The 21485-nt window shown below is 39.3% G+C and overlaps 1 protein-coding gene across 1 annotated transcript in view; it reads left to right on the top strand.

Moving 5' to 3' along the window:
* The window catches only part of LOC139725386 (serum response factor-like), a 35058-nt gene extending 14334 nt beyond the window's left edge, over window positions 1-20724 (top strand). The window contains exons 3-9 of the mRNA XM_071636467.1: window positions 11542-11623; window positions 12699-12866; window positions 13615-13747; window positions 14988-15142; window positions 16083-16223; window positions 17602-17684; window positions 20490-20724. Coding sequence (XP_071492568.1) covers window positions 11542-11623; window positions 12699-12866; window positions 13615-13747; window positions 14988-15142; window positions 16083-16223; window positions 17602-17684; window positions 20490-20648 — 921 coding nt within the window. The 3' untranslated portion in view covers window positions 20649-20724. The remainder of the gene's footprint in view (window positions 1-11541; window positions 11624-12698; window positions 12867-13614; window positions 13748-14987; window positions 15143-16082; window positions 16224-17601; window positions 17685-20489) is intronic.
* The last annotated feature ends 761 nt before the right edge of the window (window positions 20725-21485 follow it).

Raw genomic sequence — 21485 nt, 5'->3', positions numbered from 1 at the left:
CAGTGTGAGGCTCGGCCGTGGCCAAGCCGCGGCCGAGCCCATCGGTGTAAACGCGCAAAAGGCCAAATGCGAGGCCAAAATTGGCCTCGCATTTGGCCACGCTCTGGAGGTGGTCGCGGCCGAGCCGCCGAGCTCGGCCTTTTCTCAGTTTAAACGCAAACTAGGCCAAATGCGCGGCCAATTTTAGTCTGGCTTCCAAACCCTCTGCCTGTACTATTTCTCTGTTCAGGATATTAACCCCCTCAACGTTGAAAACTAGTATAGTTTAAGGTGGTTTTGTCCTGCAAAGGATTTTTTCCTTTGGCAAAGGCCTTTGACCGAACGGCGACTTCGTCGCCATGGAATTCATTTGGCAAAGGGTCTGAAAACTAGACAATGCCAAATTGCATTTGTTTACAAGCAGAGCCCCGCTACGACAACATATTGAAAGGTTTGAATCAAAAGCACGGCCAAGCCCGGTAGGGTAAACGGACAAAATTGCGGGGCCCGGCCTCGGCTCGGCCGCGGCTCGGCCCAGCCCCGCACTGTAAACGGGGTCATGGAGTCACAACAGTCGTATTCGCTTTGATCCCATGCTCGAAGCTGCCACTCAAAAATATTTGAAGTATGTGTCAAACTGGATCTGCCGTTCAGATGCGAAGACAATTGAATTGACTCATGTCTCATTGCATAATCACCAGCCACTTTCCAAGGAAGATATGTCTTTGTGATGGTACAATGTGTAATTACTTTTCACTATCTCTACTTACAAATGATGGGCAGTAGACAATGGTAAAGGCACGGGGGTGCACGAATAGAAATTGCTCAAATATTGCTGAAATAGATATCAAAATTACTCGACTGTACGTGTCTGGACGCTAATCTGACGTATTAATTTATAAAGAACTATGCTTGAAGATGATACCATATTAGTTTCATTTGGCAGAAATAATCAGAAAAGTGATAAAACCGGTTTTCCATGAGGGTAAAATTTTAAACACTTTCACAAAATACAGCTCAGATTTACACTTTTGCACATATTTTCGAACAGAATTGACTTTTGTTTTATATGCTCTATCATTAGGTGAAATTTCATTGCATTTGATTAAAACGAGCAGCATATTCCCGATATTATGTTAGCGTTAAAAATGAATCTTCAGATTGCTCAGAGAGATGGCAGCTTCAAGCATGGCACATCAAAGGCACAAATGAACCTGTGGAATTCTTTTGTCCATCCATAGAAAACTGACAGCTGATTGAATAATTATAGTCAGTTGTAACTCCATCTTTCGAACCTCCTTGGCTTTACATATATCTGCTTTTGTTAGCATTTTCTATACAAAATGGGGTAGTCCCTGTAAAGTCACTCAGCCTGATGTGCTTGTGGCAGCCTGTACAGTGTATGTGACATTATTACATGAGAGATGCAAACTTTTTTGAGCATGGCTCATATGAGCGATGCTCTAAGCATGACCATGTAGTGAACATGTTCATTGAATCTTCTTGGGAGAAGGAAAGGACCAGGAATGCTAGTTATGAGGGAATGTGCTCGTAAACATGTACAGAAAATGCCATTCCAACGTGTGGATTCTTGAGACCTGTCTGATGGGGGCAGTTGCACGTAGGCTTCTTCCAGTCCTCAACTTTTATTCCCCGGAGGAACGGACCTGCCTTGTGTTTATAAACAAGAGGAGTATCTATATATGTGGCCCTCTTCCACGTGCTGTGGGTGTGATGACGTCTTTATCTTAAAATAGCTCGGCGCCGTACTCGTGGTGGTCGCAAGAAAGAGTACAGTGATGATAGTATCATGCCAGAGATGACTTTACGCATCTTGGAATGCCTGGCGCTCTTTCATGTGTGGACTATACAATTGGGTGTCTGCGTCCTTCCCCCACTCGGTTTGACGTCACAAGTGAATGCAGAGGGGGCGCTGCACATGTCCCATGTGTGGCCGTGCTAGCGAGGTTCAGATTGCTTGGATTGCGAGGGGCGGCGCCTGGGCCCGGGATGGGGCGTGGCTACGTTGGGGGTGGGGGGGGGGGGGTTGCTGCACGCTGTACGCTAAAGTGAGCCGTACTGAAAGGGACCCAGCCGCGGCGGATTTCGTGATGGATTGCGCAAGGGGTTGTGGCCGATTAAAAAGCCACTCAGCGAGTCAATCAGATTGGTATCAGCCGAACAGGTCGTGATTAGTGCAGTGTTTACTATGCCACACTCATTTGCAGTCATTAGCTGACCTAGAAATTATGGAGAGAGACTGGGCGGTCTAATCCTTCCCTCTCAGCAGATAGCAGATTAATTATACCTCATGTTGACCTCAGTAAGAGTACTTTTCACCTACCACTCATTGCTTTCTTTGGCAGTTACAACAACAGTACCGGTATTGTGGAATGTCCTCGTTTGACATTGAGTTACATTGTGTTTCCCCCAATTGAGAACTGTTGTAACCTGCAATTCACATTAGAATTGAAATACATGTAATTGCAACCATTATTATTCTAATACAATACAAAGATGTGTTAGCATTGTCTCAGTGTTGTAGTGGGATTTAACAGAAGAATAAATGTGTACACTGAATGAATACCTTTGAATTAATTTGCTCTTTGTTCATGTGTGATATGTATATCAATGCATGCTATTACAACATAATGATGTGCTCCTTTCCAGCATTTATAAAAAGTGTTTGCTTTTGTATTTTTTTTAAATATGCATGCATTTTTTAAGATTTAAAAATGGGGATTTCAGAAAGTGATGAGGTGTATCCCATTTGATTTGTCAAAGTTTGATGAAAAGAAGAATACAGAAGAGAAAGATATCCTTTTGTCTTGTATTTGAACAATAAAAAAAAACCAACAACAACTACTCTGCGGGATCCTTCTCCCCCCCCCCCCCCCCCACCCCTTCCAGCTTGGTGCGTCACTAACTGCCTTGGAACAGTCCCCCCTTGACAAGCTTCTCACTTCTTGGGAAGCCCCTGTATATCATCAGCTGCCTTCACTGATTAATGAGCTTACCATGTTTGAGAACACATTTTCCTTATATGGTCATGGGTCCTGGGTTGCGCCCACATCTCAGATGGGGAAGAATGCAAGGGGGGTTGTGGGGCGGAGATGCCTGGGTTCCAGCCCTGCTCTCTCTCTCTCTGTATGTACTCTCTGAATATTTATGATGGAATATATTTGTGAATTTAGGTAAAACAAAGCGGTGAAACACCCCCTCCCCCTTTGTAAACTTGCACCTCATGTAGTGTGTGTGTTTGTGTGTTTGGTTTTCTGGAAGAGTTTATTTGTATGAGGGCAAGCTCCTTGTATTGAATAGCTCTTCCCTTCCCTTGTATTTCCCTCCATCTTATCTTCTGGGCATTAAATATCTCCCCCACCCCCTCCCCTCCCCCTCCCCTCCCCTCCCCCTTACCCTCCCCCTTCCCCTCCCCTCCTCTCTTATCTCTCCCAATTCATATCATTATCAGCTCATTCAGAGCCAAGTTGTGTATTTGCACACTTTGTTCGGATGTTGTAAATCACTGTTGCATGTCATGCTATTGCATGTTACCTGTGTTTGCAGGTACTGTTAACTTTCAGTGAGTTTCTGATGAAATGCTTTGTTCAACGTGACTGTGCAAAATAGCGTGATCCAATCCCTTCATCCACGAATCATCCAACGTACATTCAGTGACTCGAGTGTACCATACAGATGATGATTTTTAAAATCAAAGCACTTTTGATAAATCACAGCTATGTTGTGTACAATTTGATTGTACATCAAATATGATTATGATGATGATGATGATTCACAGCATTTGTATGAGGCTGTCTAAAAACATTCCATATGGCACATTTCAAGAATTGCCACATCAGAGAAGATAGATTTCCCTGAGAGATTCAGTGTGATGTCAAGTCTGCAGAAAAACAAAATTAACAAAGAAGAGAGAGAGAGAAAAAAAAGCTTACACTTTCTTGAGACAAGTATATTTCACCTCACTCGATTTTGCTTTCACATTTTTCTTCCTTCAGCCATAGTTGTGCCACAGTATACGGCATAAAAACTCATTTCCAGTGAAAAGAATCAACCCGTTTGTATGAGCATCTAATTGGCTGAATGAAATCTGCATACAACTGCCATCATGATTGGTGTACAAATTGTATTGTATTGTGAAGTTTGGCATTGTTGTTTTGGTTGTTATGACTTTCCTTCAGAAAATATATATAGAGAGAGAGAAAAAAAAAAGACATTCAACTTACTATCATTTTCTGTTTTTTACTGTGCATTGAGAAATACTACGGGGTAATATGTTTGTGTAAGAATGTAAATTGCGCACCTGCTGTAATTCTCAAAAGCATGCCATTATCTAAAGGTGTGAAATCAGAACATGATGATGTAAAGTAGGCCTACTTAAAAAAAAAAAGAAAAAAGAAGAACGATTGTGTCTTATTCAAGCTCTTGTTCCACCCATCCCGACTACTTAAAAGTAGAATTAGTCGCATATTTAATTACATGCTAGTCATCACACAGAAAAGTAAAGACAAGATTTGTACATGTATGTATGTTCACAAACAAAGAGAGAGTTGTGTGTTGATGTCATCAGCACCTCACTCAATTTGCAAATTTTGGTGCAATGAATATTCAATCACAACATGTGAGACTTTACAAATTCCACAACTTTCTTTTTGCATGTCCTCATGTATTCCAAAGACAAATTACCGCAAGGATGTGTATTGAAAGTGATGTGTGAAAGCAAAGATCAGTTCAAGTGTGGAGGGACACTGACATGTATTCTGTGAGTAAGGACAGTTTTATTTGATGAGTAAATCAAACATGGCTCTCAAGGGGCACCTTAAAGTTATCATCTTGATATTCACCATGTTGTCACTTTAATATGTGATACTCCGTGTACAGGATGTTTTGAGAAAGGCATACATGTATATTTTCCACCAAAGTTCTGCTCAAGATCTAATACTGGAACATTTGTTTTGTTTTGTTTTGTTTTTGTTTTTGTTTTGTCCTCCAAGTAAGTGTTAGGTGATTCTTGCCATTTGTACTGAAAGATAAATGCTTCAATAGTTGATTTTATTTATGAATAAAACAAACAGATGTCCCTGCAAGCAAAGTCGGATCCATACAGCTACTGTAAGACAGCCATTGTAAATATTCAGTAGTATGCTAAGTTGGATGATTTACAAATGTTTAACTGTCTTAACTTTCCGTGAGTGTGCCCCTTTAACCCTGGCATTACTATCTTATCAAATAGATTCTCTTGGATTGTTGCAAATAAGATTTTAAGAATTTCGGTACATAAAATTTTGTGCTCTTCTGTTTGTATCTTAATCAATTTTTGTGCTATTCAGCAAAACAGCAACAATGGTCTCATGAACAAGCTGTTAAGTCATAAAGTACAGGAATATGTGGGCAAAGGTGAACTCATGTGATAACAACATATGGCAAATAATTCCCATCACTTGGGGGGGGGGGGGGGTATGAGAAGAATTGTGTTCTTTGACACTGACATTGAGGGTTAGTGTGCATGATATAGCCCGACACTCAATTCATGGTCATAGTGTCACATTTGACTCATAAATTTGACTTAGAGCTTCATGGAAACATAATGCTTTTGAGACGATGGATCAAATGAGGAGCTTATGTCTTTTCAACACCTGCTGTGACTGTAGTTAGCTGCACACTTGCTGCAAAACCAAAGCCTCTCTACAAAATACTGTATATTTTGCAGGAATTTTATTGTCGCAAATTTGATGCTATTTGCAAATTTAACAACACGTGAACATTTTTTTGTTCAGATGCTCACATGAATGTGGCATGCATGCACACATTTCGAAGTCCAATGCTGTTATCCATTATTGAATGTTGTGAAGTTAACCACTTTTGTGATTGTCAAGAAGTCCCTATTTGTGAAAAGTTACACTTGCTTAATATGCTGTATGGTGCATACAGTAAACAATTTGGGAAAATAGAAAAAAGAAAAGATTATATTGCATTAGAAAAAGAGGCTGTTGTTAAATGTTTATTGGAAATGATTCTGGTATACCAATTAAACTGGGGATTGCTCTTGAGAAACTATTACACACAGGAAGGCGTGCTATGTCGTGAACACTAAATTGAAGGTAATGAGTGGGAACATTTAAACATAAACCTCATTGAGTGTCATTCAAGCTTCCTGCTTTCATGTTTACATAGAACCCATTGATGTCATCTAAACGGGAAGTTGGTACTACAGCACTAGTAGCGCACATCCATCCTTTTCCCAGAATTATGAGTGCATTATTTTCTCCTTTGCGGCATTTCAATGATATCAAACCTTATAGAGACTGCATTTGCAGATTGAAAAATGTTCCCACATACTGCCAGTGATGCTATTGATGCCAGTAAAGAAATTGGTCCAAACTCGATCCCGTTGATAATTGACCAAAATATTGTTACTGCGGTATTCAAGACTTTCTGGAAGAGGAATTTTGTCTCTCTGCTGGCCTCTCCCAAATTCAACATCAGATGTGTGATGCCAAATGAAGAAGCCGTTGGCAACTTTTGCCATATGCTAATTGAGCGGTCCAGCCAATTGCGGCTCTCGGGGAGCGCAGCCGGTCGCATATATGGCATTCCAGCATATATGGGACGGAATAGACCCACTGCATTGTTGGAAGTTAAAAGCTATTCTGGGCTGATGACGTTGATAGGGGACGGTTGCCAAGTTATCCGTGGTGATAAGGAGAAAGTTTGAGGTGGACAGAATAGTTGGAATATGTGGATAATTGCCATACCACGCATTTTTGGCAGGTCATAAATGTTGTAAACTGATGTTACAGCCACGTTTGTGTTCTTTTGTATGTCACTTTAATGGTTTTATTACCTGCTTGAGGCTGTTTTTAGTGGGAGGATCGTGACAGACCCTTGTTTCTGGATATCTTATTTGATTCAATTGAATCTGTGTTTCCGAAATGAATGAAGAATAATTCAGTCATACATTTGATTTACATCTTAGTACCTGTAAACGTTGAGAGTTATCATTTAAAAAATTACAATGTAGTTTAAAAGGGATTGATGAGTTCATTAACAGACTTCATGCAGTATCACTTCTGGAGTTAGCAATGAATCCCAAAAATTCACCATATGAACAACTCAGTAGTCATATGAATACGCCGGATTTATGAGACCTGTTTTCCTTGGCCTTTTTGGGTTGGATATGTTTTAACATTTCACTTTTACTTGTAAAATTCAACATTCTCTATAAGAGATATTTTCTTTTACATTATTCCAAAATATTATGTTTCAATCATTTGATGAAATTGGCATCTTTAGGCAGTGATACATATTGCATGCTAATGGTAGTACCTGTTTCTCATACTATTTTTTTTTTTTAGTCTGATCACCAGGTATTACTATCTGCAAAGGGAAAATATGTCCCAAGGAAAACTTGATATCATTTCATAAACCCAAGTCATCAAAAACCACGTATCAGTTGAAAATGAATGAAAATGTCAATCGCCTAAATATATTGGTAATGCTCTTTGTGTGTTGCAGCCCAAAGTTCAGGCTGCTTCAAACTGATTTAAAAAAAATGGTTGCTAGTCTGTTTATACTGCATACTGTCTGTCTGATTATTTTCTATCCCACTTCTGCTGGGGTCCAACTATATCACTATACCACTTGTGCACTTTAGGTCAGTTCTGTAACATAAAATTTACGTGCATGCAGCGTACACGGGCACAACATTTATGATATCATTTCTACATCTTGAAGAGGGACCAAAAAAAAAAAAAACCACAACACATCACCACCACCAACAACAAAACCTGCATTGTTTTGCAGGCTCTATGCTGAACCTGAAACAGAATTTCAAAAAAATGGAGATCCAGCCTAGAAAACAGACTTTGGCTAGTGTGAATAGAATTGAAGTCTTGTCACATTCCATTCACTTGGTGCGTCAGATGAGTTCAAGTTGTAGCTTGGTGGTGACATCGTAGGATGTCATTAATGTCAGAGTTTCAGCAAAGATGGCATAGTTTTGTTAATGATAAGGCTTTGATGAATGTATTCATGATGGCTGGTTTTTTCTTTTCATATAAGTCCTCCAGTGCATAGTATGAAGTGACTCACATTGAAATTGTGGCTTATTTTAGTACTCTTTTGATTTTGCTGGAAAAACTGCATATCTGTTGCATATATTTATCAGCTTAGATTTTTTTTTCAAAAATATTTTCTCTGAAAGGTAAATTCCCTTCATACTAAGATGACAGAAGAAACAAAGCTGTCAATGAATTCAGTGAATAAGAAAAAGTGCATTAACCCTCAAAGCACCACTATCTCAAACTTCCATTGATATTGTTCGTGAGCCAGTGCTGCTGGTAGTGACAGGACATTTACTGTACACTGGATCAATTTATTTTATCCACTGGACAACAACCATGATATGACAGTGTCATTGCATATATTTCTTGAAAAGAGATATGAGTGTCTGCATGCAGTAATTGCTAATGTTGTTTCTTTGAATCTCCAATTCTAATTTTTATTAGGTGATACGCTATCAGCGTATCACCTATTGTGATTGTCAAAATCTCTCTTTATTTCTTTTTATTCTTCTTTCTTTCTGGACAATTTTGTGTCATCAATATCTCAAGAATGACATTACGGAATAACATGACATTTTCAGGGAACATGTCTCATGACAATATCTAGCCACAATAAGGTTTTCATGACAGTAACATATCTATGACGTCGTCTAGGCGCCATTTTGTGATTTTTGGACCATGTTACATGATCGATCATAACTTCATAACTAAAGGTCATTTCTGTATCATTTTTTGTGGACATAAAGTTCAGGTCACGTTCTATCTTACTTCTTTTGATGCTAATTACCTAGGACATCATTAAGTGCGCGTAAGCGCGCGTCAAAATTTTAAAAGGCTCAAAACAACTTTCCAATGGGAAATCTCGAAGTTTCAGACAATTTTATGCGTTTCAAACAATTTTGCGCGTGCGCGTCCGTCCGCGCATTTTCGCGCGCACAGCGCGTCAGCAACATGAAAATACACTTTTTTTGACAGATTTGGATTCCTGATACTTTGAGCAACAATATCCATTGATTTCTAATCGATTCCTACAAATAACAAAGCAATGCACTTGCGTCAAAGTTCAAATTTCGCGTGCGCGTCTATGTGCAAATATAGTGAAAAAACATGTCTTTGTTTATTTCGCCATAGCTCTTTAAAACGTCAGGTGACCCTATGTTTTTATTGCATATTACAAAAGCATATAAATTGGACATGACGTTTCAAGTATCATTATTTCCATAATTACATTATGACGTCATCATATCGTCATCTGAAATCAAAAAAGTGGAATTAATTTTTTTGAGGTACTGTTTCTGACATTCATTTGCTCGTATCTCTGTTGTTTAAGCTCAATATTATCCCAAATTCAGATATGTTGTACTTTGAACATTTGCCTTTCAAGTCCATGTCATGGTTTTGAAATTTGATGACGTCATCATGCTTTAAATTGTGTTTAAAGGTAAAGACGCAAAATCGGACAAGTTTACGTGTTATGTCTATGGGAGGTGATTTTTTTAGAAACCATGCATTGACTTGACAACGTTTAAGCACCTTTATCTCAGCTGATTTTGCTTCATTTCCTCTGAAACTTATTTATGTTGTAGCTGTGACAATAAGCTGCAGTAATCATGCATTTTATTCTTTGAAATCTCCTCATGAGGTTGACAATTTTGCAATTTAAAACTGAAAATGAGAATGGAATGCGGACCAAACGATTCCTGATTCATCTTTCACGTACATAAGCTTACGTTCCTCTAATTTTCTCGTCGAGACGTATGGTCGAGTGGTTAGAGGCGTCGTCTTAGAAACGTGAGGTTGCACACGTACGGGTTCGATCCTCACAAGAGCACGAAAGAAAATAATATATTTTTTTTACTTTTTTTCTTCAATAGAGTACTACACCTTCGTCCATGTAGAAATCACGTTTGCATGTAAACACACCTATACGCACACACTCACACAGTATACCTTTGTTTTGCGTTGGAGACTGCATTACTTCGACTGCTGCAAAATTATAGTTTTGCAGGTTGGGCTTTTCAAACTGATATAGTATACTGTCACAACATGAAATTTGTTCATATTAATTCAGTAACACAATGTAGTCGTGGTTACTTTGTGCTGATTTATACATGTAACAAGCTATACATTGTAAAAAAGGTATTCAGTCTTCTGTATTGATGATTATTTGTCAATTAGTGGTTTTTGTGGAGTTTCAGATAGTGATAAAAAGTATGGATGATAAGTGCAGCGATAATTCCTATAGTTAGTTCAAAGCTGTGTTACAGATGTTTGATACATACATTTAGCATTGTGTGTGTGTATATACGTGTGTATACAGGTTGGCCATATGACACATGCTAGACAATTACTCTTAATTGATTAGCAAACGTGATCAGCTATGGAACTGAATATGGTACTAATGTATGATGTTAATGATTCTGATTAAACTGTGACGAGTTTAAAGGGATAGCGTAACTGTGTGTAAAAATAAGGCAATTATAAGGATATTTTAGGGCAATTTGATAACCATGCCTATAATAATTTCATACAGGTACTAATGCCTGCCTCATATTCAAATGATAGATCGTCATGTCAATAGCAAACTGACAACGTACGATGAATGTGTTATATATTGAACAACTGTCTTTCAAGTCCATAACGTTCCCCATATTTTCCCGTCGAGACGTGTCGCCGAGTGGTTAAAGGCGACGTCTCAGAGACGTGAGGTTGCGGGTTCGAACCCCACAAGATCACGAAACAAAATAATTAGCTACTTTACTGTTTTTTTTTCTTCAATTTTGTATTACATATTCGTCCATGTAGAAATCACGTTCGTATATAAACGCACCTATACACACACACAGACACACACACACGCCATATCCCTCTTTTTTGTGTGTTGGAGACCACATTGCTTCGACTGCAGCAACATTTTGCAGGTTGACTTTGTCAAACCGATCATAGTATGTAATGACGACGACTGAGGTGTTGTACTTTGAACAATTTTCTTTCAAGACCATGTCATTGTTTTGTAATTTGATGACGTCATTACACTGAAAATTGTGATTAAAGGCAAGGTATCAAAACCAGCCGATTATAGGTTTTATGTCTGCGGGACGTATTTTTCCCAAGTTGCCAGAAATGGCATAGCGACCTCAGTCGTTACAAGGCCGCTTTTCCGTCTAGCAATGCAATAGATGTTCACACGGCCACGTTAGTTGAGTGGGCATTGACTTTCCCCCCGTTATATCTATACATTGTTGTTGTTTTTTTGTCTTACCATTTCCGTGGATGACCCGTGGTCGAGTGGTTACAGATACGGTTTCGCATGCACGCTCAATATAACTTCAAGGTGCCTATATCACATTCTTTTCTTTGTCGATCACAGATGACTGTCATCTCATGACCACAAGCGTATCACCTAACTCGTCCTCAATGTGACGAGTTTTCATGTCTCGTTTGAATTATTATTTTTTTTTCTTTCTTTTTTTCATTTCAGGAGGGGAAAGCAGCTCTCTTCACAGCGACCAACATACCAGGAGCTGGAGCAGATGCCAACATCAACACAAGTGCATCCACAAGTATGTAGAAGGCATTTGCATTGGTAGAGAAAAACCTGAGCTTTTCTCACATTTATGGATTTTTGCTGGAAATTTTGAGACAAGTACTTGTGCATATACTGAGGGAAAAGTCAAAATGAAAATTTCACCTCCTATATGCCTCCTGTTTTTTGATACTCCTTTGGCCTTGCCGTTCTGCATTTTTCAAAAAAAAAAAAGAATGGCTGTTGGAGTAAAAATTCGGTTACCTGACTATTCTCATCTTGGCACATGTGACCATGTGGGAATTGTAACTTTCAAACATGTCATTAACCTTTCTTGGGGAGATTCTTCAAACCCTACCACGGCAGTGACGTGCCGTGCATGCCCCCTAACTCACTAGAAATTACAGCTACTATTGCCAGCAGACTTTAAGGGATTTGTAACAGCTTTTCCAGCCATTATTACTGACTGTAAATCATTTTATTGAAAGCAAATTATTTTTCCCCCCACAAGTTCAGTAAATCCTCTCATCCAACGGTTGCCTTGGATTTGATGTACAAGTACATGTAGACTGTCTTCTGTTGGTTGACATTTCAAATGTATGACATTCCCTCGCTTCCTAGCCAATTTCTCTGAGTCAAAGACCTGTAGTGACCCTAATGTTTTCTTTGAAATGTCATGTGAATCTTGTCTGACAGATGAATAAGCTTCAGTTGCTGCGAGCTTTCTCTTTCATTAGTTTCAAACTTCTTAGAATACTTTTGAGAGCTAAACAGGCTGTAATATCAAGAGGACCCTTTGGATCCTGTTGTGTTTCAGTATCAATGAATTTTGCTGCTCGGATGTAATTGTATCGTGCAAAACTGACCTTTGACCCATGTGAGTTGTGATGATAAAAGATGTTTGGATGTAATACCAGTGAACAGTGTATGTGGCTTGAACTTGGAAACCTGTTGGACAGATATAATGACTAGTCAAGAAACCTTCAGTAATGGTATATGGGAATATATTATTTTGTCTGTTTCTGCTGCTGTTCCAACTCTCTCAGTGAGCTGTTTTTACAAGAAGACCACTTTCTCAAGTTTGTGGCTCTCATTTTTTTCCATTTCTCCAGGTCTTCAACTGACCGGGGCTGGCCACACATTTCCCATGACGACGTACCTGCCCACATCCTCCGCCGCACAGATTGCCAATGCCGCCAAGGTGAACTCCAGCCTAGCGGGTAGCGTGTCCACAGCAGTGCCGCAGGTGGCCAGTTTTACCACCCTCATCTCCCCGACAGGTACCCAATCGATGCCTTTCCCAGTCCCCAACCCCGATTTCATCCAACCTCAACCACCCTTTTGTGCTCGGACAAGACCTACTCAGTAATGTTGTGGACTTTAGTTTGTGTGCGTAGCTGGTGATATGCATCACATCTGTATGCAAAGAAAAGAAGGAAGAAAAGATGAAGAAACAAAGATACTTTACATGTGGTGCTTGCATTCAAATAGCAATAGATTTAGGTTCCTTATAGTATATTCTGTGATGCAGCAACACCATTTCGGAGTTTGTACATGTAGTTACAGGCTGTAAGGTAGAGAGGGTCTGCTCCCCCACCCTCCCGCAATGAATTTGATGTGGAGTTACAGACCTTTTTTTCCCTGTCTTTAAAAAAAAATATTTTGGGTGTGAGCGGAATAGAGATCACACATATTGTAATAGCTGTGGACATATCAGCCCTCCCTTGTGTGCATGAAATCCTGTAAAATACACAATAGCACAAAGTATACATTTCACACAATGCCGATGGATGTAAACTTGAATTACAGATAAACAGATACGTGAGACTAGCATGCGATATTGTGTGTATTTGTCTCATGGACAGACAGTGTAGATATTAGATAGTGGGGAAGGTGGATTCATGTCTTGTAAACAAAATAGAGTGTGCAACTCAAATGTCAATTTGGAAAGCGATGCCAGGGTGAGAACAAACTTTGGTTTAAAGTCTTGCGTTTTGGATTACCTTTATCTGTGTTTGTACTTGTAAGGTCAAGCCTTGACACCAGGCCAGGCTCTACAGACCACCGGTGTGCTCCAAGTCCAGCCCCAGGGACAGCCCCAGGTCCAAATCCAAGCTAACGCCCAGAGCCACACCCCTGCTGCAGCACCCACCCTCTACAGGTAATTGCCGTGCAAATAATGTGTGTAGAGTATCTTCTACGTGAAAAACTGAGTTTGGGAATAAAGATGATTCAGTGAAAGTAGAAGAGCACTTGGAGAATGCATACCTCCACCAAGCAGCTCATTTCCACCCATTAACACATATCTCTATATGCTGAGAATGGCCCAATATCCCAGTAATAAAGAATCCTTTCTCATGTCTCTACCTTAGCTTCCTGCTGCACCTCGAGTGCATGCTTAGTGCGCACAACTGCAAACCTCAAATATGTGCAGCTTGAATTCCCCGGTTTGTATGCCATATTTGCCAGTGATGAAGAATCCTTTAAAAAAAAAATGAAAATAAAGAAAGTTCGATCCAGACGGTTATCTGGATCACTAACAGAATTTAATCATCTGTTCCTTGTGTCATTAACTTTTCCTGTGAGTTTAATCCAAAGCCGTTCATAACTTTTCGAGTTATTTTGCAAACAGACAGACAGACAGACAGACAGACAAACCAACACTGACGAAAACATAACCTTGACGGAAGTAAATATCTCCCCTTCTTTCCAACAATATTCATAATATCAGGCAAACTAACAATAGGTACTTGTGGGAGTACCCCATTGTTTTCTCCCATAGACAAATACTCCCACGATGTCATTTTTACCCCCACCGTGCCTGACTAAATAAAATGAAACATAAGATGGAACCCCCACAATGTATCTCTTGTTCGTCCATGCCCACAAACACCAACAGGGTCCGTTATGGAAACACTCTTGTTCGGTAGCCTTTCACATAGTGTTTGTCATTATGCCCATGTTTGTGGAACCATGATGGTAGTGTTGATTGTTTGTGTGTATTCAGATTTATAATACAGAATTCAGCATTACTGCAGTTGATATGTCGTGTATCAGTTTGAGCACTGGATAGGAATGTAGCTGTGTTACAGTTACCACTATTACATGGTTCATTCCTGGCAGGTTTGAGAAATGATGTGGACTGAGGTTTTTGGAAGGTTTTGAAGTGGGTTAACCTGAGAGAAACATACATAGGTTAAGCTATCACCTTGTGAAAGAGGAAACCCATGATATTTCTCCTAAACTGTCCTCACAAATTGTGTGCTTTAGTCGTGTATCCCGTATCAAACTGACAACTAACCAACTAACTAACTAACTAAGTAGTCAGTGTATCACAGTTTCTCACTGAATGTTATGAATAAGACAAAAGTGAGTCATGATATATGGTTCTGACAATTCAGGTTACCACAGGGAGCCTCCCTTACTGGCCCTGCCAGTCAGGTTGTCACCGCACTGGTCCCGTCAATTCCTGCTGCCTCCACGGCGACGACGACACAGCCGTCGCAGAACGCCAACAGTGTAGCAATGCTGGCTGCTCCACAGACGTCCATCAGTCGTGAGTAGAACACAAAATATTGCTCGTAAAGAAACACATTTTTTGATTCATTGTTTTATCACATCACAGTATGTGGATGAAGAGAATATAGTTAAGGAGTCATTGGAGCTTTAGATTTGCTGCGCGGACGTTTGAGGCGACGCTTGGGCTGGATGTTCTCCTCTTCCCTGCGTCGTGTTGAAAAGTAGCTGTAGATTACGCTGGGATGCAATGTATAAAAAAATAAAATGGCGCCCTCTTATGATCGGTACATGAAGTAGCTCTCTACGTCGTGAACTGAGCGGACGTAAAAGTAGCCCAGAACGCGTAGTGAAAACTCAGGCGTGCGAGTTATAAATAGATCGACTTTGATACGCGATTCTGCGCATGCTCAGACCAGGTTTTTTTCCCTCTGTGCGCCCCCGTCGCGAAAATCTAAAGCTCCCCAATGTCGGTCAAAAAGGAACTGAGGCAAACTAGACCACAGAAAATCACACTTACTTTGCCTAAACGCAGAAAAAAGGATGGCCACAGTCGTTTGATTCAGGTGGGATTGTGTGCCAGTTAGTTTGAATGTGTAGTGATGCCTAGAGCAGTAGAAACTAAATCAGTATGAACATATTTCACATCTTACATGATATTCTGTGCGGTTCTGAAAGGTGACTTGTATATATGGTGATGTTTTGAGTATTTAAGGAAAAAAAAAATGAAATGTTACAGTGGCATCATGTTGATGTCTGACTTCTTGAACTTGTATACATTGGGATTTTTTTACGTTTTAATCTCGAAATTTGAGAAGTTGTATAATATGATATGCTTGTTGATAGAGTTTACACGCAAACATTAGTTTATGTGTAAGCACTGGACAGTCCTGAGGGGGTATAACTTTTGTGGCAGCCGTCATAACCATTTCTACATATTGATCTGAAAGACAAATCATACTGTGTTTCCTCTTTCATAGACGCAGGCAGCACCAATGCCATTGCTGCCCCACTCATGTACCACGCCCCCCAGGGTCTGGTCTACGCTGCCTCACCAGGCTCAGATGGCTTTGTCTTCAACTACCAGGCAGCTACGGCCCACCTGGCGCAAGTTAGCCAAGGTAAATAGTGTCCGATGAACCGCAGTCACACAACAGACTTTTTCACTCAAATGACGACTGTCAAACAGGAAGTTTGATTTCCCCATTGACTTCCAAAAAAAAAAAGAAAACACACAGAAGAGAGGAAAGATACATGCTTATCTGCAAAGTCCAGTATTGACACTTTTTTTTTTTCTTTTGACATGGAAAGCTTCTCGCCGTCTTTCCTGGTTGAGACAAAAATTACTTTAGTGTTATAAGAGGGAATTGGAATTATATGTGCCGAGGGTGAGATGGATACAACCAAAGCAGAAAAGTAAGACCTTTACAAAAGTGTAGAATTGAGGTTTTTGGAGTTTGCAGAAGAATTGGCACTCTTGTGTACCCCACAATGGACATAAAACAAGCATTGATTATCAGTGATAACTGATCACAGATATTTTATGCAATTTTGACATGAAGGACAAATATGTTTCCTTCTGCACAGGCTGTGTGAATGATTAGGTTGTACACCAAAATTTCAGTGCATGAGAATAATGTATTTAGTGACATACTAACCAACTTGCCTGCTCATACCACATTTACTCATTTACTAATCAAGATAACATAGCATGCAAGCCTGAGCATCATTATGCCATAAATATGAGGAAGAAAAACTGTAGCTTAGTCAGTCCAAAAATCCAGATGTTTCACATATGGCAAGCTTTCTTAGTCTTCGTAACACTGCATTGTTGATGATCTTATCAACATTTTCTTTAATGGTCAGTAGCTTTTAGAATGTGATGACACCTTTTTCTTTTTCTAATAATAGTCTATAGTGAACTTCTTTTTTGTTATGGTGACTATGTACACATGTATGTACTATCTGGAAAGATTTTCATCAGAAATGCACAAGTTTTTCAGCAACTTGTGAAAGCATCAGTCAATTACTGTCAAACTTGGGAATTATGATCAAATGGCAAACAGCGTTTCATTTATGATTCATTTTGAAGGGAAGGAGCATATGAGACTGGCAATTTATGAGATAGAAGAAAGTTTAGGCAGGCAATTTGACTGTACATCAGTGCAGCTTTGCACACTTTCTATTGCAATAGGACAAGCATGCCTACAGCAGGTCTCAAACTGTTTGCATCAGCTGTATGAGTGTTCACAAGACCTCTTGTAATTCTTAGTGGTCTAGACATGTGCACCAGTTCTATTTTATAGAGGACCACTGCCAATAACCATGATATGCTAGTTTTGAGGGCTGCTGTAGCTTAAAAACAACAACAAAAATCACTAAACAAAAAAAAAGAAAGAAAAAGAAAGAAAAGCTAGAGAATGCAGGTGAAGGAGTAAGAGAGGTGATGCAAAGTGGCATTAACTGCATGTTTGTATGTGATCCTCCTTGACCACTTAGCCAACGTGGAAGGGAGCAGCAGCTCGGCATTCACGGGAACGGTTCCGGCGATTCCCATTCAAGTCCATGTAGCATGTCAGCAGGTGGGCAAGATGTCATCCCCTTTCACACCAGACCTTTACACCAACCCATCGTTCCAAACCTCTCACTCAGACTTTTAACACCAAATCCCCCTTTCAACCTCCAGCTGTAATTCCTTTACACAGGCTCATAGCACCTGACCTGTAACACCAAACTATCTGTGTAGTCCCTGCACTCAAAACCCTTTGCTTGTAACCCTTCTCTTCATCCCATCTTCTCGATCCCTGTGCTCAAAACTCCTTACACCAAACTTGTGACACTTACTCGTCTTTCTAATCCTTTCACTCCAACCCTTAACACCTTCACAAGTCATGGCACCAATCTCTCTGTCCAATCCAATCCTTTGGCATGATACTTAGCACTAGACTTTCTACATGAACCAATCATTACAGTCCCTTCAATCAAACTCTTCTGAACCAGTGCATCACATTAACCCTTGTATTACAGTCCCTTAACCCAAATCCTTTACCCCAAGTATTTGAGACCCACCTGTCCTCCCATGCCCCTCATTCAAACCTTTAATACACTACATATGTGGCACCATTCCACTATTTGGGTAATTATACTCACCCATCCTTTCGTGCCCTTTTCTCAAATCTTTTGCGCCGAAATAGTCACACCAACCTGTTTTAATGTAGTCTCTAACTAAAATTTTTTACACAGGGTTTGTGGCATTAATGTGTTCCTCCAATACCTTCATTTGATTTTTTATCTATTATTTATTTATTTATTTATTTATTTATTTATTTATTTATTTATCTATTTATTTATTTATTTATTTATTTATTTATTTATTTATTTATTTATTTATGTATGTATGTATATATGTATGTATGTATGTATGTATGTATGTATTTATGTATTTATGTATTTATGTATTTATGTATGTATGTATGTATGTATGTATGTATTTATGTATTTATTTATTTGTTTATTTATTTATTTGTTTTATTTTTATTATTTTTTATTTTATTTTATTTATTTTTTTATCAAACCCTGTTTGAATTCAATCAACTATTCAGTGACTTGCTGTCCAAATTTACCTGCCCCTATTATTTTATTACCTGAAAATCCCACATAACCTGTCAGTGTCAAAGAACTTCACTGAAAGATTATTTATGGCTTGTCACCACCTTACCCTGACATAGTTGCAGACATCAAAGCTAAGAAAACTGCAGAGTAAGGCAAGTTATCTGAAAATAAAACAGTTTAGAGTTTTTTTTAACTCAAAATCCTAAAAGCTCAATTTTCCCTGCCTGCATTTCAAAATAAAGGAATGTTTTGTTTGAAAGTTTGAAACCCATCCTTATGATGTTTGGTTCTTTGGTGCTTTGAATTAACTTTAAAAAAAAAGAGAAAGAAAAAAAAAGCCCAGTTTCTTGCACAATCGACTGCGACTGAGCTTTGAAAGCTAATTTTTCATCACTTTTTGTTTGGGGCCAGTCTGCTTACCCTTTCTAGGGTAGATCTTTGGAAATAAAGTGATACAGTTCATATATCAGTAGAGAAAAAAGATCTGGTGAAGTTTTGAATTCATAATTGATTATGTTAAATGCTTTCATGTCAACGGACCACATTTGATGCTATGAAAACTTTTAAATTCTGTTTTTGTTGCTTGCTGATGATACTCAAAACCAATCGTGATTGGATTAATACATAAAATTGTTTGCCAGAATTTTAATGACATGGCATTTGTAATTTATTTGGTATCACCAAGTGCAAATTATGGTGTGTAATTGGAATCACTCTAATATTGTGTTGACAGAATGAGTCACAGAGTATGAGCATTTACCGAAAATTTTCAAATTGTATTCAATCTGTAATAAATAAAGTGCATGGTTCAAACAAAAATTGTGTCATGGCCACTAAAACTATAATTATTTTTGTGACTAATATTGTAGCATTTTGTTGCAAAAGAATAGAGCACTGGGTCGCAGTTTTGATGAAAGTCAGGATTTAAAAGTTCATACCATGATTCCCCCCCTCTACGCACCTGAACTCCTCTCTCCTCTTTGCCTCGACCTACTACTTTACCAAGCATGCACCGGCAGAAAATGATATCCTCAACATTTGCAAGCAGCTCCAATCATATTTTTGCTTTATTTTTCTTCTTTGAAATCTTTACATATCGGGTACCTAAAAATCTTTCAATAATCTCACTTCTCAAATAGGAGAACAGTGCCGGTATGAATACGGCTTGCTTTAGGAAACCTCTTGTGAATTCGGAACAGAAAATTTTTGCTTGAACTTCTTTCACACCCTATCACAATTGTCATGTTGTTTTTATATCACAATTTTCAGAAAAAAAAAAAAGTTTCTGGTATTGAATTATTGCAAATGAAAATTAGCCCAGCTGAACACACAACTGTTCTAACGTGGAATATAAATCAACATGTGGGCTTTCTGTGGCTTGCATTCTCCTGTTGAATAGAGTTAAAACCAAGCCCTCTTTCGGAGCAATCTGATATGTATGTATTGTTTTGCAAAGTAGTGTCAGTGAAACAGCAGTGGTAGACATAGCGTTTTAATGTCCAAGCATAAACTGAGTGAACCTTGTGAGATTCCCCCACTTCCTGTTACATGTATAACACATTTGATTGGCACATTGGATTTCACATGTCTTGGCCGGAGTAAGTTATGTTTGACCCATGGCGATGCATTCTTTATTGATTATTGGGTTGCATATGAGAAGATAACACAGTGAAATGGGAAACAACTCCCGGTGTATGATACTTGTATGGGAATTGACTTTGATGTTGCCTGTATATGTAATGTGGAATCTTTTCATGTTCATGTCGTTGTTGCAGGGGACCACCACAACACAGGCAAGTAACTCGGCCATAGCAGCAGCACTCCCTCTATCGACACCTCCCCAGGTTTCCGGCCAGATAGCGGGAGCCGCGCTGAGAACAGCAAGCCCCGCTGCCGTACAAGTCAAGGCCCCAGCGCAGTCCAAAGCACTGTGATTGTCCGAGTGTGTGTCATTGTTGCTGTTAACATGTTTCTATATCATCTCCAGAGAATGAGACTTGTAATACCAACACAAATACAAGGAGTCCTAATGTATGGTCACTTATGCAGACCTCCTAACCTTTCTGACTGAAAAATAGGAATGATTTGGCTTTAACGTAGTAAAGAAAGAGCAGTTCCCATTGGAGTGTTTATATTCCACATACTAAGAATGTTGCAATAGGATTGGTCCAGAGCTGATCACGTGATGAAGCCTAGTTTTGCCCATCACATCACCTGAGAAGAAAAGTTCGTTACACTCTGTGTTGATAGTCCCTTTTGTTTCGCTGATCTCCACACAGTCCACACAGTCCTAACGCAAGATGAGTACGCGCAAAATAAACGTGCGTTGCACTGTGGACTATCATATGACCTAGGTCACTTGATAGTACACAGTGCAACGCACTTTCACTTCGGTGCCGCGCGGTGCGCGCAGCAAATTCATTGTAAGTTGTCATCTACGCGCACACGTAGCCTAAGCCCTAAGGATACCTAAAGACAGCTAAAACGGTTTCAGATGTGGAATAAAATGGGAATTTCTAGGACCCTAGATGTGGAATATAAAGCAAATAATCAACTTTTAGTTTCAGGCAATGAGACAAACTATCACTTCCTCGGCGATCTGAATGTGTACGCTATCTTTCCTCAGCTGCGCTTCGGAAAGATAGCTACATCCAGATCGCCTCGGAAGTGATAGTTTGTCCCATCACCTTCACCAACGTTGATTATTTGCTTACTATCAAGATTATCAAGAAATTAGGAAACTCCTGTTGAAACAAGAGATGGGAATGGTC

This window comes from Diadema antillarum, unplaced genomic scaffold (genome assembly GCF_040938485.1).
Source record: "Diadema antillarum isolate AM-2024a unplaced genomic scaffold, OU_Dant_1.0 seq00000036_RagTag, whole genome shotgun sequence".
NCBI lineage: Eukaryota > Metazoa > Echinodermata > Echinoidea > Diadematoida > Diadematidae > Diadema > Diadema antillarum.
The sequence above is the reverse complement of the archived record's forward strand: the minus strand, read 5'-3'. Positions and strand labels throughout refer to the sequence as shown.